General features: G+C 52.7%; 1 protein-coding gene across 4 annotated transcripts in view; it reads left to right on the forward strand.

Annotated features, from left to right (window-relative positions):
* The window catches only part of IFT140 (intraflagellar transport 140), a 69,658-nt gene that overhangs the window by 20,731 nt on the left and 32,071 nt on the right, over positions 1-16,856 (forward strand). For 3 of the 4 annotated variants that reach the window (XM_010949922.3, XM_010949921.3, XM_045512831.2), the window contains 9 exons: positions 315-518; positions 653-725; positions 2,647-2,738; positions 6,008-6,135; positions 7,646-7,763; positions 9,961-10,091; positions 11,609-11,777; positions 12,972-13,103; positions 16,300-16,499. In XM_010949922.3, coding sequence (XP_010948224.2) covers positions 315-518; positions 653-725; positions 2,647-2,738; positions 6,008-6,135; positions 7,646-7,763; positions 9,961-10,091; positions 11,609-11,777; positions 12,972-13,103; positions 16,300-16,499 — 1,247 coding nt within the window. The remainder of the gene's footprint in view (positions 1-314; positions 519-652; positions 726-2,646; positions 2,739-6,007; positions 6,136-7,645; positions 7,764-9,960; positions 10,092-11,608; positions 11,778-12,971; positions 13,104-16,299; positions 16,500-16,856) is intronic. The other variant, XM_074346600.1, reaches the window with a different exon arrangement.

Here is a 16,856-nt window from a genome sequence, read left to right on the forward strand (position 1 = left end):
GCTTTCCATTTATAAAAAATAAACACTCCTATGTAAACATCAGAAAACTAAACTCTAAGATGTGCTCAACCAGTCAGAACAGCCACGAGCTAGAATAACCGTACAGGTAGAATCTTAACTCTGGGTGTTGGCATTTTAAAGCTTTTCTACAAGTTACACATTTTACATTTATAAAAATTTTAAGTCATTTTTAAACAAGAAGAAATAGTGCTTGGTAGATGGTTTATGATCCTTGTATTGATAATGTCGCCCTAACGACACCCTCTTCCTGTCTGTTCACACTGTGGCTTCTGCCTCTCCAACATGGTATGCAGTGGGGCTCCAGGAAGAACCTTCTAGCAGTGAAAAGCGTCAGCTCCGTGGTGATCCTCAGTGAGCAGGCCATGTGCTCGCACTTCCACCAGCAGGTGGCCGTGGTGCAGGTTTCCCCGAGCTTACTCAGCGTGTCCTTTCTGTCCACGGGGGCGGTGCACAGCCTGCGCACAGACATGCACATCAGCGGAGTATTCACCACCAAGGCAAGTGCAGGCTGACCTGTGGGCTTGGCCGGGGGTCTTTGATGCAGACAGAAGACCTGGCCAGTTGTTAGGGTCATTCGGGACGGTCAGGCCCAAATGGCAGGCTGCATTTTAATTTCCATGGTTCTTTTTAGGATGCAGTTGCCGTCTGGAATGGAAAACAAGTGATGATCTTTGAGCCTTCCGGAGCCACGTTACGAAGTGCAGGTGCAAATCCTGTCACCCCCACAGAAGGGACTCATAGCACCTGCTTTATTTTCTCACCATCTAATTTGGGGGGAGGTGCTGGTGCCTGTGGGGTGGGCTGGCACAGGGCCATAGGGAGACCCCCATCTCAGTTCTTGTGCCTGGTGTCCGGGTCTCGTGGCCTGCGTGTCCAGAGCCAGTGCTGCTGCTCTGGCTTGGTGCCTCTGGGGCCTCCCAGGCCTCCCGACAGAAGCCAGTCAAGGGGGCTGAGAAATGCAACCCAACCTGGGGCCAGCAGCCCTCCTAGGCTCTAGGGCCATCACACAGCTCAGAAGTAAGGCGGCATGGGTGTGAACAACACAGTGCTTTCCAGGTATGGGGTGCCTCACGCCTGACATCTGAACTTCCCAGAGCATGCTCAGCCACCAGGCCTGTGGTGTCTCCAACCAGGCCAGCCTCTGTCTGCAAATTTCAGGGTAGATCTTCAGGGATGCTCACCCGTACCATCCATCTCTCCAACTCTCTGATTCACTGAGCTGCCTTTATCTTCTGCTCTTTAGCACAAGCCTGGATGAGTTACGGGGCTGCTGTAACAATGACCACAAATGGGTGGCCATTTAGGAAAGCTATTCTCTCACTGTTCTCGAAGCCAGATGTCCAGAATCCATTTCACTGGCCAAAACTGAGGTGTTGGCAGGGCTTCGGAGGCTCCAGGGAAGACTCTGCTCCTTGCTTATTACAGCTTTTGGTGGCTGCCAGCAATCCTTGGCTTAGGGTCACATCCCGCCAGTCTCTGCCTTCAACTATCACATTATCCCTGTCTAACAATCTACCTCCCTCTTACAGAGACCCTTGTGATTTCATTTAGGGCCCACCTGCATAAGCCAAGATAATCTCACCATCTCAAGACCTTAACATCTTTGTCCACTTATCAACTAGTATTCATAGGTTTCTAGGATTAGGACCTGATCTCTTTGGGGAACGTCCTCCAGCCCATCAAAGTGACCGTCAGGATGTGCTCCTCAGCTAGCTCTCCTTCCGCATAATTCTTACCTTCACCCATCCTGCCCTCAGCCCTCTCACCTCACGGGGGGACTTGTCACTGCACTGTCCCAAGGGCGATCACCCCGCGTGTTTGGACACCTCACACCTCCCTGGGGGTGTTTTTTCAATGGTCATTACCTCTCTCCCTTATATTATTCCCTCACTTATTTCCCCCTCTAACATTTCGTTGCCTAAAGTTCTCTTGTAACACCTTTCCCACCCTACCCTGTGTTGTGCTGATAATTCACACCTCCACCTCTCTTCTACTATAGACCTCTGAGGGGCAAGGATGAACTTACCCTCCCGAGAGGATAGCACAGCAGGTGCTTAGATATTTTCTGTTTTGTCTGTGTCATCATCTTCCTAACTAGATGAGAGCTTGTCTAGAACCAGAGACTAGAGCGTGTGGCCTCCAGAGTTCCACAGATGATAAGCAGATGCTTAAGCACCTATGCTATCACAGATGCTGTGCTATTGGAAACACCAGCTGCTTGATGGGAGAGAAGAAGAGACACCAGGACTGAGTGGGGCCGGGCAGGGAGCCCAGCACTGAGTGTCCACACCAGGGAGCCCCTGCCAGCCATGGCCCTGGGCAGTTCACTGCATCTCACTTTCCTCATATGCTAGCTGAAGCAAACACATCTCTCACAAAGCGATCACGGGGGCCAAGGAAAATTAGGGAACACATGGGAGAACACTTCTTGATTAAACCACAGTTCTGCCCCTTTTCTCCGTCTCACTGTATCCTTCGTTGTGGATCTTTTCTTCTAGACTCCAGTCTCTCTCATCAATAGTTCTCTCTAAATAGTGCTAATTTTAGTGTGAGAATGTTTCTTAAACTCTGAGGAACTAAGGCAAGACTAGCTGCTGCTGTCATGAGTGTTATCTTTTGTTTTAGGTACCTTCCTGTGTGAGTCACCCGTGTTAGCCATGCACAAAGAGAGCATTTATACAGTGGAGCCAAACCGAGTTCAAGTTCGAACCTGGCAGGTAAATTTCCTCCTCTAGAGTGTGTGGCATGTGACACTAAAGACAATTAGAGTGGAGTTTAAAATGCCATCTCTAAATCAAGCCAGAGCCTGCTTAATGACTTCACCCAGCCAGATCAGATTCTCCCCACTGGGTAGTTGGTGGTAAAGATGGATTCTCAGATAGCTGCTCCACCTACAACTATCATGACCAGAAATTGGGAAGTGAGCCAATTACCTTTTGCAGTGAAAAGGCCTACATTGCTGGACCTTGAGTACATGGGGTTGTGATGTGGGAGGAAATATTTGCTGTGCTTAATGTGCATCTTCAGAGCTGAGGGGCCATCAGTTCAGGACATAATGTCTTTGGACAGGCCCCTCCCTGCTCGTGCCTGGGGTTGAGGCCAGGCTGGGAGCAGTGCATGCCTCCAAGATGACAGGACTCTAACACACCATTCTGTTCCCTTCTGGTGGTATGGAGACCCCAGGGCTGACATGGTGTCTTAGTTTCCTAGCCTGCCATAACAAATGACCACAAACTGAGTGGCTTAAAATAATAGAAATTTATTTTCCTTATAGTCCAGGAGACCAGAAGTCCAAAAGCTAGGTGTGGGAGGGTTGGCTCCTTCTGAGGCTGAGGGAGAATTCGTCCTGTGTCTCTTCCAGCTTCTGGCATTGCTGGCAATCCTTGGCATTCCTTAGCCTGTAGACATATCACTCCAGTCTCTTCCTCCATCTTTACATGGCCTTCTCCTGTGTCTATGTCTTCTGTGTCTTATAAGGCATTTGTCCTTGAATTTAGGGTCCACACTGATCTAGAATTGTTTCCTTTTGAGATCCTTAACTTAATTACATCTGCAAAGACCCTTTTTCCAAATAAGGTGACATTCATATCCAGGTGTACGTATCTTTCAGGGGCTACCATTCAACCCAGTACATGCAACAGTGTTCTGTGTCAAAGTCGAGAACACCTGTCATGGCACTGGGTTTGGCTCTCAGCGTGACTGCTTTGTCCAGCTGAGTTCTTTCCTAGGATCCAGTGTTTGATTTCCCAGGGCTGCCACATCCATGTCCTTGTGCCTCACATGCTGCTCCTCCACTCCTCCACTCAGCAATTTTTGAAGGAACTTCTAGTAAAGGAGCACACTAAAGTGGGAGGGGGATGGGAAGTTTCACAGGGGTAGGCACTGGACTAGAGACTGGACCATGCATGGGAAACAACCTGTAGCCCCATGCACCTCCTAGGGGAAAGTGCAGGCGGAGAGAGCTGGGGCCTCGTGAGATTCCCTGGCCTGTTCAAGGTCAGAGGGGAAGGGGAGAGGCTGGAGGAAAGGAGGGATGGCTCTGGCAGGACATCAGCCAAAAAAAGATTCCCTTGCATGCTGCTGATAGTTGAGTAGGGGCATCAGCTGTGGACACAAAGCCAAGGTGGGGAGAGGCCCTCTTTATGACAGATGAAGGAAGCAGCTGAGTTATCAGAATGACTTGAGAGCTGGAGGGTGGAAGGCATGCAGGGAGGGGAAACAGCCTGCTGGGAAGGGGTGAAAGGCATGCTGGGATTGAATGAAAGGCCTGCTGGGAAAGGGTGAAAGGCATACTGGGAAAGAAGGGCCTGAGAGGAAGTGAAAGGCATGTTGGGGAGGGGTGAACGGCTTGCTGGGAAGGTGCAAAAGGACATTGTGGGAAAGAATGAAAGGCCTGCTGGGAACGGTCACACAGGCATAGTGGGAAAGAATGAAGATCATGCTGGGAGGGAGTGAAAGTTCTGCTGGAAAGGAGGGAAAGGCATAGTGGGAAAGAAAGAATGGACCTTTGGGAGGGGGTGGACAGGATACTGGGAAGGAATGAAAGGCCTGCTGGGAAGGAGCAAAAGGCATTCTGGGAAAGTGGAAATCCTGCTGGGAAGGGGCAAAAGGCATAGTAGGAAAGGACGAAAGGCACGTTGGGAAGGAGGGAAAGGAATACTGGGAAAGAGCCAAAGGCCTGCTGGGAGGAAGTGAAAGGCATAGTGGGACGGAGTGAACAGCATGCTGGGAAGGGGCAAGGAGCCTGCTGGAAAGGAGTGAAAGGCTACTGGAAAAGTAAAAAGCCTGCTGGGAAGGGTCAACAGCTTTCTGGGAAGGGGCAAAAGGCATACTAGGAAAGAATAAGAAGCCTGCTGGGAAGGAGCAAGAGGCCTGATAGGAACCACGGAGGGGAATGAGGAGCATCTGACTGCAGATGACCTGAAGTTGAATCTTTTTTGTTAATTTTTAACTAAAGGAATATGTGTCCATTGTAACTAGTGAAAAAAGGCAGCCTGTGTAAGGAATCAGTTAGCAACGCTCCTTCGATTGGAAAGCTGGAGTGTGTCTCCAGACCTTTCTCCCTGCTCATGCGGCCGGGACAAGCAAACTGCAGTTGTTGCTGGTGTGTGTGGCAGTGAGACAGCCGTCGTGCACTTTGAAGTTCTCTTCAGGCTGCCTTCCAGGGGGAGCGCAGAGCTCCGCTCTTTCCCGTGCTTCCTGCTGTCTAACACAGTGACCCACAGAGACGTGGGAGCTGAGGTGGGGGCGACACTTTGAAACATAAATGATTTGAAATCACTTGTGGCTCAAAACCCTCCAGTCGTCCAGCTTCACGTAGAACAAAATCTGACCCTTTACCTGGCCTGCACTGACGCCTGACGTGGCCTCTGCTTACTGCCCACCTCAGTGCACACCCCTCGGCCCCCATGCGTTCCTTCCTGCAATGCCAGGCTCGGCTCTCCAGATCACTGTTTCCTTCTCCCCAGTCTCAGTTTGTGTATTGCACCCTAGACAAGACCCATTTCTCAAGCATTTATTGAAGCATGATGTACACACAGGAAAGCGGGCATGTCATGCATACAACTCAGTGAGTTTTCACAGGTGGAACGTACCTGTAATGTGATCACCATCCCTTCCACTCATGGCCTCCCCGAAAGGTGACCACTTAGACACGCAAGCAGCAAAGTCCGTTTTATCAGGGAAGTTAATATAAGACCTCTCAGGCAGCCCTTTGGAACCAACACAAGTGGATGGAATTCCCCATCTCACTGCCCTTGGTAGTTTTTGTTTTAGCATCCTGTCCATCACTTGTCTACACTTGCTCAGGTGGAGTCATGTGGGTACCTGCTTATTCACCTGCCTGCTGTCTCTCTGTCTGACTGTCAGAACCAGGGATCCTCCAAGGGCAGGGCCCTGTCTTCCCCGTGTGGTGTGGGAATCTAGCAGAGTGCAGGGTCCTCTAAATAATGCTCCCCTGAATTCCCTGCTTCTTCTGTTTCCTCAGGGGACTGTGAAACAACTCCTGCTGTTCTCCAAGATGGAGGGAAACCCATGCTTCTTTGACATCTGTGGAAATTTCCTGGTTGTAGGGACAGACTTGGCTCACTTTAAAAGCTTTGATCTTTCCCGAAGGTACAGTCTTTGTCCAAATAAAAGTATTACATTTTTTAAACTAGTCAGACCATGTGGTGGGTAGAAAATGGAGAGGAGGCAGCAAACTGTTTATGTGCTCATTTCAACATTAATGTGCCACTTACTTTTTTGAAATACCTCAAGTCTTGGTTTAGATTCTTAATCTTTGTGTGGTGGGGAAGGGAGCGGCATCACTGTGTGATGGACACATGACACAGAGCATCTGTCACAACCTGTAGAGCTTTACAGCACAAAGTGAGCCTTAGTGTCTGCAAGTTTAAAAAATCTATTAGGTTAGGGGATCTCAGGTTGGAGTGCAGATGGTGACACGACAACCCACGAAGTCACAAACTTGTGACACTGCCTCCCTGGGGACCCAGTGCTGCCTGGGTCACTGCTCTTGGCACACGCTCTGTTGATGAAGTCAGTCCCCACAGGGCTCAGGGAGTGGTTCCCACATTGCCGTCCAGTGACTGCCGTGGGAGCGGGGCTTCTCACTGTTGGGCGAGAGGTTCCAGGTCAGCAGGGGCGGAGCCTGGAGGGACCCCTGTTCTAATGGTGGAGACTGGAGTCTGAGGCCGTGTTTAGCCACATGTAGATGCAGATGGATGCACATAAAGATATCATGGATATGTGTATACACACCAGTTAGTACACAAAACACATCCTCGCTGTATCAGCTGAGGGTGTCTGGGGGCGATGACACCCCAAGAGCAGCAAGCACTCCCCGTGCCTAGATTGGGGTCTCTAAGTCCTCCAGTAAAAGGACCCAGTCTCTTTTGAGAAATGATTCTGGGACTGATAGTGGGACTGAGGCAGGAAACACACAAGATGAGCCTGGAGTCCAAGAATCAGTCCCCCAGCCCAGAGGAGCCCAGGGAGACAAGACAGTTAAATGTCACGAGGGGCCTGGACAGAGGCTTGAGACAGAAAGAGGACACTAGGGGAAAAGTAAGGAAATGTGAATAAAGTTAAAAAAAAAAAGAAAAGAAAAAAACCGCACAATGAGCTACCACTACATACCAGTGTTGTTTATAACGGCAACAAACTAGAAACTATTAAACAGAGGACTAGTTAAATAAATGTTAGTTTATGCACACAGTGGAAGAGTGCACAGCTCTAACGAAGTGTGGGGAGCAGAATCCCCTGCCCTGGCCCGATCGTGCTGTCGGGAGGACGCAGCTCTTAAATAAACTACTCCTGTGTGAGGCCAGAATACATATTCATGCTTATTCATTAAAACAGAACTTTAAAACTCACCCACTCAAACGTCAGACTGTTAAGTTGTACACCTGAAACTAACATAACGTATGTGTCAATTGAACCTCGACAAAAAAAATTTTTAAATAAAAAACCCACGCTGGGTCGTGAGCTCGGCTCGTTTCCCGGGTCTCCTGTATGCGAGGTGAGAGCAGCCGGACCCCAAGTGGAGCTGTCCGGTTGGCGCAGGTTCCAGGTGGAGAAGGGCCCTGCCACCTGCCACCCGCTGAGGCCGCATCCCTCCCCCCAGAGAGGCGAAGGCGCACTGCAGCTGCAAGAGCCTGGCCGAGCTGGTCCCAGGCACGGGCGGCATGACGTCGCTCAGGGGCAACGCCAGCGGCAGCAAGATCAGCATCCTCCTCAGCAAGGTGGGTCCCTCCCCTCAGGGCCTCTACCCCAGCCTCCCCTCTCACCTGGGTCTCCTCTGCCTCCCCACCTTCCTTCACTTCCTGTTTCATCAGAAGCAGTGGTTTCTGCTCTGCCGAGCCCCTCACCTCTTCTCTTTTCTGCCTCTTTCCGTCGCCCAACTTAATTCTCTGGGCACGAGGGGTGACAGGACCGTGGAAAGGACCTTCAAGCCTCTTGCTTAGAGAGACTTGAGTCTTAGGAGGTCATGGGTATGAAGGAGGCCGGTGGCCAGGTGGCCGGGTGGGAGGAGCTGGTGCCTTCCCACCCAGCAATCTGTTCCCGCTCCCACCCACCCACTCGCTCAGCATTCAAGAGGGTCGCCCTCCGTGTACCAGACACTTTGCTGGCACTGTAGACACAAACTGGTGGGTTAAATGGGGCTTGGCTCCTCCCCTGGGGATGAGCAGACTTGGTCCTAGTGAACTTTCACACCCCTGGTGAGAGCCAGGAGAACAAGTGTGCAGGGGTGGAAGGCAGCAGCAGGTGGAGTCTCTATCAGGCCGTTCTGGAGGCTTCCAGGGAAGGCGGAGGTGGAGCCAAGCTCTGGACTTGCCAGGTGGGTGAGGGGTGGGGGCACAGCCCTGTTGAGGCACCAGAGAGTAAGCCCGTGGCAGAAGCATGGCCTCACTCAGGTCAGCAGTCCCTCACAGGGGGCGAGGAGCAGGCCATGTGGTCAGTGGGCCATCACACAGCAGAAGCACCATTTGGGACCCCTTGCAGCCATACTGGCGAGGGGCTGGACTGGGGGAGGCAGGAAGGGAACTGGATGAGGAGCCTTTTGGGGATGAAAGTTCAGTTGTTGGGTTTAAGGCGTTGAAGGGGTGGCCAGTGGGTATTTAGACACGAGTCCAATTCTCAGCAGGGAGGTCTGGCTGGAGGTGAGGGTCCTCCAGCCCAAGGAGCAGGGTGGACCTGGGGAGGCCGAGGGGGTTGGGGTAGCCGGGTTGATGGTGAGGGGACAGGCAGACACTGTATACCGGGCAGTCCTGGCTACTCATCACTTCAGTGGCTGGGACAGTGCCCAGATATACGTGCACAGGCCGGGACCTGGGGCTCACTGGCAGTGGGGAGGGCATCCAGGATGTGGCACAGGAGGTCCTGGGCGGTCCTTTGAAGGGCCTTTTCCACCATGCTGGGTGTGGACGCAGCTGAGAATCAGGAACTGTGCCCAGCGACCACTGTCTCCAGAGGCCTGAGTCTCAAGAGCAGAGCCAGTTTGGGGGAACCCAACTTTTAGAGCACGGTCAGGAAGTGCTCGCCCTAGTAAAAGAAAAAATCAAAGAGGAAGTTCAGCAAGCATAAGGGGTCTCACAGTGAAAAATAGCTCCCCGGCCTCACTGGCACTCCCCAGGGGAGTGGGCTTTGGGGAGGAGAGACCGTGTCTAGCCACAGTGCTTAAAGGAACAGGAGGAGGAGGACAGTTGGAGCCCCTATTCTTGCAGCTGGGGGTAGGGGTCTGCGGTGGACACTGAGTCTCTGCCAGTTTTTCGTGTCCCAGATGCTTCTTTGTTTGTCATTTTGCTTGTGGAACTGTGATGACTAGAAGCTCGCTTTTTTGTTATATTTGACCTGTTGATAGTTTTAGTTTGTGGTTTCTTCCACTGCTCTTAAGCTTGCAGTATCTTCTTTTGTCTAAGGTATTAGCAACTTTTATTTTCTTTCCTTTGTTTTCTTAAGCAAGCACATCCCTTTAGCATCCACGATCTGTGGGAGTAAAGCTTTAACAGCCTACCTGAGTTCTTGGCACTTTGCCCCAACAACCAAATTGGTTCCCTTTTCTCAGCTTTTCTGAAGCTTCCCTATGGCGTTGACTTTACTTTTATTCACCCCTGAGAGACTTGGTTTGGCAGAACCCCAGTCCCCCCACCCCGTTCCCAGGGTTCACCCACCCCAGGTAGGAGGGCATCACACTCAGGTCCACCCTGAGAACAGCTGTCTAAGTCCTGGTCTACCTCCACAATCTGAGAACTTGTCCTCGGTTTTCTGAACCTATAAAGTAGTATTCGCACAACCGTTTCAGTGGGATGAAGGTAAGCTGATGGTTGAATTACGACTGGGGGGAGGCGCAGGAGTGGCCAGGGGCAGGATGCCGGTGTCTCTCCCAGGCAGCGGTGTGTCCGCGGGCCGGTCCCCGAGCTCCAGCTCTCTCCTCCCCAGGCTGACAACAGCCCCGATTCCAGAATCTGCTTCTACGATGTGGAAATGGACACGGTGACCATCCTTGACTTCAAGACGGGACAGATTGATCAGAGAGAGATGTTGCCCTTTAATGGGCAGGAGACTAAGAAGTAAGATGGTGGTTTGGGAGGATTTTGTTGAGAAAAACATTGAGACTGACACTCAGTAACTTGTTGGCTTCGAGGCAGTTTGTCCCTAAGTTTTCTTCACACTCGGGAGAGCGCAGGGATTACTAGTGGTGGAAACCAGAGGTTAAACCAGCCAACTCCCTGGGCAGTCGGGGTGGAGTTGAGTCTCTAGTCTCTGTTTTCCAGGCTCTGAGATTCTGGAGTCATCAGTTGGGAACTTGAACTTCTGAAGGGTGTGACCCAGGTGTCCTCAAGGGCAGCCCCACATCATGGGCAGAGAGCCGGAGGGAGGGCATCTGTCTGGGTGGAGAGACTCTTTCTGAAAACACAGGGATCCTTCTTTAGGGAGTTGAGCTACTACGTGTGCACCAAGGAGACGTAGCGTTTAAGTGCTCAGACTGCCCAACTGATGGAGTGCAGAGAAGCCCTGGGGCCGCCCGGGTGGGGCGGGGTGGGGCGGGGCAGGGCCTGCCTTTGATGTCCTGCCCCCTTTGCTCCTTTTGCAGCCCCCTTCCCATCCAGCCTTGCCCACAGGATCTCCCCCTCCTAGAATCTTCTCTAGAACCTTCTTTCTCCTGGTGGCTTAAAAGCACACCTGCTGGTGGCCCCACCGGAAAACAGCTGTCTCCCCTTCTCACAAGTTCAGCCCCACTTCTCTGTCTTCAGACATCCCCTTGAGTTTCTTGCTGTTATCTTGAAATCGACCCTAACTTGGCCTCAATCCTCAGAGCCCTGTCCTTGTCACCTGGTCCAAAACCTCGAACTGACCATTCCTTTAACTCTCACCACCTGTGACTCTCATCCCCAGTTATTCTCATTTTGAAAATGTCTCCTAGACTCATGCTCGCCCCGTGACTCTCTGTCAAGGTCACAACCTTGTATCTACCTACACCTTTGGCCAGGCCAGTGAGGGAGACCAGGGAACACCTATCTACCTGCCGTCTTCCTGTTGGTCCAGGTGCAGGACATGTAGGACTTGGTGACACCTGTGAGGGCTACTGGTATCCTGGGGGTCAGGTCCAGGGCTCCTGCCCAGCCACCCCCACACATGGAGCTCATCTGGGCTTGTCACACTTCTCCGGGTGGCGGTCAGAGGAGGCGCACAGTATTCCGTCAGGCACCTGCCCTCTTTTGAGACCTGATCCTTCTGTGCTGCCCGACCCCTTTGTCTCCCTGTGGTACCACATCTAGTTCTGGGCCATGAAACGTGGAGTTTTAGAGGTGGGAGGGAACTGGCCAGACTGCTGGGCACCCTGGCCCCATGAGATCCGCCTGCTGGGCCTGGGAAGGGCCACTGCTGGGCATCAGGACCCCCACGGAGCCTCAGGGCTACAGCATCAAGCCTGCTCTCTCCAGCCAAACTGTTCGGCAGTCATGTCTAGTCTGAGAGAACCAGGGCAGACAGCTGCCTCACAGACTCTGCCTGTAGACCCACCTGCCAGTCATGAAGGCTGAGTTCACAGCCCTTCCAGGCACAGGGACTTGTGTTTCTCTTGCAGGAGCCAGGCCCTCGCAGACGAGAGGCTGACAGATCTGGTTCCCATGAGCCACTTCTGGGACCAGAGCGAGCCCACGCTGTTCGTGTGCGAAGCCATGTGGGAGGTGCCAGGCTCCCCACCACAACCCGCAGACAGGAAGTCCGCGGCCCAGGACGGCGCAGGCCCCACGGTATCAGCACTGTCGCGATCATGCTTAGATGCAGTGTCACAGCAGCACCCCATCTTCCCAGTGGGGTTCATGGGGGAGCTGCAGGGAATAGGGTCCAGGGAAGTGAGTGCCCACCCCTGGGTGCCTGGGGATGTCTCCCTGCTGGGCTCACGTGCCATTTTCTCTCTTGGGGAGAGCTGTTGATCGAAACAGGTAACCTGAACTCACCCCTCAAAGTCAGCATGTCCTATGGGGGCCAACTCCACATTTGTTCCCTGAAACAATCAGCCTCCTTGCCTTGGTCCCTGCCCTCCGCCCTCACCGTCCCCCTTCCTGGCCCTGGGGGCCTCTCTCCCCAACTGATGCCCCATCTCCCCTCATAGGGCCAAGAGTCCGATTCTTTCAAGTCTCAAGTCTTGTGGGACTTCCAGAGATCCCTGGGAAAGCCCGGAGGCTGCATGTGTCTCTCTGAACCCACTTCTTTCTGAGAGGGATTATATGTAGGTCCTCAGTCAGTCAGCCAAGCCCCGCCACTCCTAAAGCTTGACTTGTCTCCCTGCCAAAGGAATTTCCCTCTAGGACGTAAGAGTCTGGAGCCCCTGAGGTTACTAGCAGTTGGCTTCCACACCCTGAGGTTCTCAGAAGCAAATCCAGGCTTGGTTCTGAAACACTGAGGGGTGAGAGATATCCAGGGGTCTGGGGACCCATGAGTGGATGGTGAGGGCATGTCCTTCCCCTGGTCTTTTGTAAAGAGGGTGAGACCCTGTTGGAACTCACGCAGCAGGGACAGGCTCCACGCCCCTCAGCCTCTGCTGCATTTCCTGGGCAGAGGGGCTGCAGCCTCTCCGTTGCACCCTCCCCAGGCCCCAACAACAGACAGAATCTCCATGTCAGAGGAGAGCAGCTGAAGGCGTAACTCTTGAAACGTGGGAGTGCTTGAGTTTCATTCACCAGCCCGGGTCTCCACCACAAGATCAGTGAGATGGGTCTGGCTGTTCTCAGGCTGAACGAGGCGCATCCTCCAGGAGGGCATCAGACCCCAGCCGGGCCTGATGTGGCCACCGTGCGCCCTAAGGAGGAAGCAGGCTATCTGTGGACAAGTGGTTCACTCCTGCTTTCTCAGCAACTTTCATCAATGTCCCGGCAATGAAAACGGGCTTGGATACAGAACAGGACAGTTACTGCCCAGCTCAGATGGCACGTCTCCCTCTGCAGGCAGACGTGTTGGTCTTATCCTTCTTCATCTCTGAGGAGCACGGCTTCCTGTTGCAAGACAGCTTCCCCCGGCCTCCTGCCTTCCAGACACTCCTGGGACTCCAAGTGCCCCACTATTACTTCACAAGAAAGGTGGGAGCCCTCAGCATGTGCGTGTAGCTGTGTTCTCGGGTGCCCTGCCCCCCTCACTGGGGGCTCTCATTAAACAAGGCAAACCGCCTGCCCTAATTTGTCCCCTGAGATCCCAGCAGATCCGATGTCTCCTGTGGGGATGTCGCAGGCAGGCTTTGCTCTCCGGATGACGGGTAGCAGTGCTGGTGAGGGGCTCCCTGCAAGCATCCCCCCAAAGTGCCTTGCCCTCACCTTTCCTGTCTTTTTTTGTTATTCTAGCTGCTTTTTAAAAATTACATATTCTTACTCACTGTAGGAAGTTTAGAAACTGCAAATAAAGACCAAAGATGATGTAAATCTCTGTGGTTCCAGCCCTCAGAGGTGGTCACTGGGAAAGGCTGGCGGGCAATCTTTCAGGAGGTTTCTGTCCTTAACCTACATATTTGCATGTTACGTACACAGGTGTGGTCTTTAACTTTTGATTGAATGGGGTCATTTTCAGCACATAGGACCCCAACAAGGTTATTTTGGAGAGTTCTTTGCCTCCCTGGGACTTGGTCTCCATGTCTCCATGGTCCCTTCTAGATCTGAAATCAGCCACCCTCTGGCGCTGAAATGCTCTGCTGATCGGTGTGGTCGTGTGTCTGTGGAGGGGTGGCAAGCGCGGTGCAGACCAGCTGAAACCCTGGCTAAGTGACCTGTTCTCAGCTGGGCACCCACACCACCTGTGGATTCACAGGTGCACAGAGGAGCCTGTCGTTCACACCTTCCATCCTGCGGGATCGGGGACACACCAGCTGATGCTGCTTTTATTCTCAGAAAATCTGCGGACACCTCCCCTCCATCAGCTCTGTGATCTTCGCTCCCATTTCTATTTCTACTGTCATGTCAGAGGGAAGGATTGAACTGTGTAGATTTTCACTTGAATTTTTTTGCCTTTTATCATAAGGTGACTTAAAAATCAACCCTATATGGGAACTTTGTATTTTCTGCAATTAGCCAGTGTTACTTTTGTAGCCAAAGGTGGGGGGGTGGACCCCAGAGGACCCCCAGAGATGGCAGATGTGTGTCTGAGCTTGGCCGTCTCTGCCAGCCCAGGAGCGGAGGCCTCCTGCCTGTGTGATCAGCTGTCTGGTGAGAACCCAAAACACAGGTCTCTTGGCTCCCAGGGTTGTCACCCACTGACAAGGTTGGCGCGAAGGCCCAGGGTAGGTTGTCTACTCTTTGCTCTGTGACCGTCCTGGGGCAAGCTGCATGGGTCTATGTGTCTCTGGCTGGTTTGGGGCCCTCGTGCTGTGTGCCCACCCCGAGACCACGAGTCGGACCACCACGTGACAGCATCACCAGCCTTCAGGTCAGAAAACAGCAAAGTTTTCTGAATCCCCTCCTCTAAATAGATTAGTGCCACCAGGCCAGCATTTTTCTGAATTTCAGTCATATTTAGTACTTTTTTGCGTTTTCATTCCTCTTTGATTTGACACTTGAAACATAGTGGAAGTGTTCAAGTTCCTTCTCATGGGCTTGTTTCCCACCGTCTGTGCCTCGTCCTCCCCTCGGCTCTCAGAGCTGTTGTCCCAGAAGGGGCATGTGTGCTGCTCCTCAGCTGCCTGTTACCTGAGCTTTGCCATTTTCCCAAGATGTGTTTTTCTTTACTTTAAGCACCAGTTGTCTGTGCGCTGATGGCTCTCGCCTTGCTCGCCCCCTTGGCTGAGGTTTGTCGGGGGCCTGGCATGGGGTCAGCTCCTTGCTAGGGCGACACGAATGGTCTGTCACCTGACACTTGAAGAACAAGAGGAAGTTCACTTACCTGTGTTTGCAACAGAGGGAGCCTTATTTATTTGACATCTAAGTATGTGAGAGGAGTGGCCACACAGTGTGTGTTTCTCTGAAGCGTCCACGCCCCTCGGCCCGGCATCCTGAGGTTCCCGTCTGCACGCGTGCGGGTGTGGTGTTGTTGCTCCCTCAAGAGCTGGGCAGGCGGTGTGGTGAGCTATGACCACAGGTGCTCTCATTTCTGCGACAGTTCCTGTATGTGCCACAGCGAGAAGGACTCCAGTTAGAACCAGACACCAGAGCCACAGCAAGGTTGACAGAGGTCAGGATGCTGCCTCGTAGTTTTGTGTGTCCATGTTCTGGGAAGGTTTCCCACTTGGTGCCAAAGCAGTCCAAACTTGAGCACTCAGTTTCCTACTTTGTGTGACCCAGCCACATTCAGCCCCAAACACTGAGTTTAAGCTGCCCTGGACCAGACTGCATCCTGGCCCTGCTTGCGCTCTGCTTTATGCCCTGAGGGGTCTCACCATCCACACCTGGGCCGGACAGATCCTACAGGGTTTCAAGGCACAGGCCCAAAGTTGAACTTCAGAAAGATCAGTGACACAGAGGGGCTGCTGGAGACTGAGCCAGAGGAAAGGTGAAGGAGTCAAAGTCCCAGCAGATACGCAACAGATGGGCGGGGGTGGGGGGAGCTGGGATGGAGGAGGGTGGGTCATGACTCCTCTCTACACAGAGGGGCGTGTGTACCTCAGATAGATGGACCCCTGCAGAGAGAGCTGGCAATGTGGGAAGAGAGGGTGGTGTGTGCGGGCCTAGCCCAGAAGTGGGTGGTGGGTGTGGAGCTGCATCCAGCTGGGAGGAGGGAAGCTGAATTGAGGATGCTTAGCGGCCGTGGCTGGTACAGAAGGCGTGGCCCAGACAGCGTGCTCTAAATCTGTGCTCATGTGGGATGGTAGTCACCCTTCCTCCACCCAGGGTGTTGGGGGAGCACTGCACTAAGTGACGATTCTTCTGAGAAACACCAGGGGAGGGCACATGCCTAGTCCAGCTTACATTTTTGAAAATTCTAAAATGACACTGGCATTAATTTTAACACCCTACACACATGTACACAAGTCTGACTTGATAGTAAAAGCTCTTCCTAGGAAGTTTATAGGCAAGCTGGGAGGCGGGGATTTTCATTGTTTGAGAGGTTGATGTCAGCGGGTTAGAGGCTGAGAGGCCCTGCACACAGACGGCCTTTGCTCACCGCTGTTGGAAACCAGGTCCCGGAGCTCTGATACCTCGAGTGGCCTACAGGCTTATGTTGCATTTGCCGAGAGTATTGCTAAACGTGGGGTCTGTGTGCAGGGGGAGCTGCCCACTGCTGTCATGTCTCCCCAGGCCCAGGGCAGGCTCTGGGTCACAGGATCTTAAATAAACGGTGCCCTTTGTTGTTCAGCCTGGAGAAGTGGATGGAGAGGATCAGGCGGATCCTGGGTCCCACCGCATCCCCCAGACGGTGGGCAAGAGGCCCCTGCGGTACTTTGTGGGGCTAGAGGACTGTGACAAGCCCACGCGAGACGCCATGCTCCACTTCAGCTTCTTCCTCGCCGTCGGGGACACGGACGAAGCCTTCAGGTCCATCAGGCTCATCAAAAGGTGAGGGTTCCGTCCGCTGAGGTGTGAGACACCCGCAGAGCCCTTCCTGCCCTGCAAGTCACCCCATCCCTGACTCTTTTGGCTATCGTGTGTGTTTCATAAGTTTTCACTCAAGGAAAGGCCAGTGCTGGTGGAAGCCCAGGCGCGTCTGGGCGCCCGCTTGCTTTGCTCGAGCCTCGCGGACTGTATTCTAGTTGTTTGGATTTGTTTTAGAGTGTCTGGACACTTGTTAGTTGAAAGTTCTGTAGTCACTAAATATTTACAATACCTGAATTTCTGGGAATAATTGTACTAAACAGAAAAGATTTTGATAGTAAACACTCAAAACGGCAGGCAAAAATGCAATGAAAATTGCTC

The sequence above is a fragment of the Camelus bactrianus genome, chromosome 18 (genome assembly GCF_048773025.1).
Source record: "Camelus bactrianus isolate YW-2024 breed Bactrian camel chromosome 18, ASM4877302v1, whole genome shotgun sequence".
Taxonomy (NCBI): Eukaryota; Metazoa; Chordata; class Mammalia; order Artiodactyla; family Camelidae; genus Camelus; species Camelus bactrianus.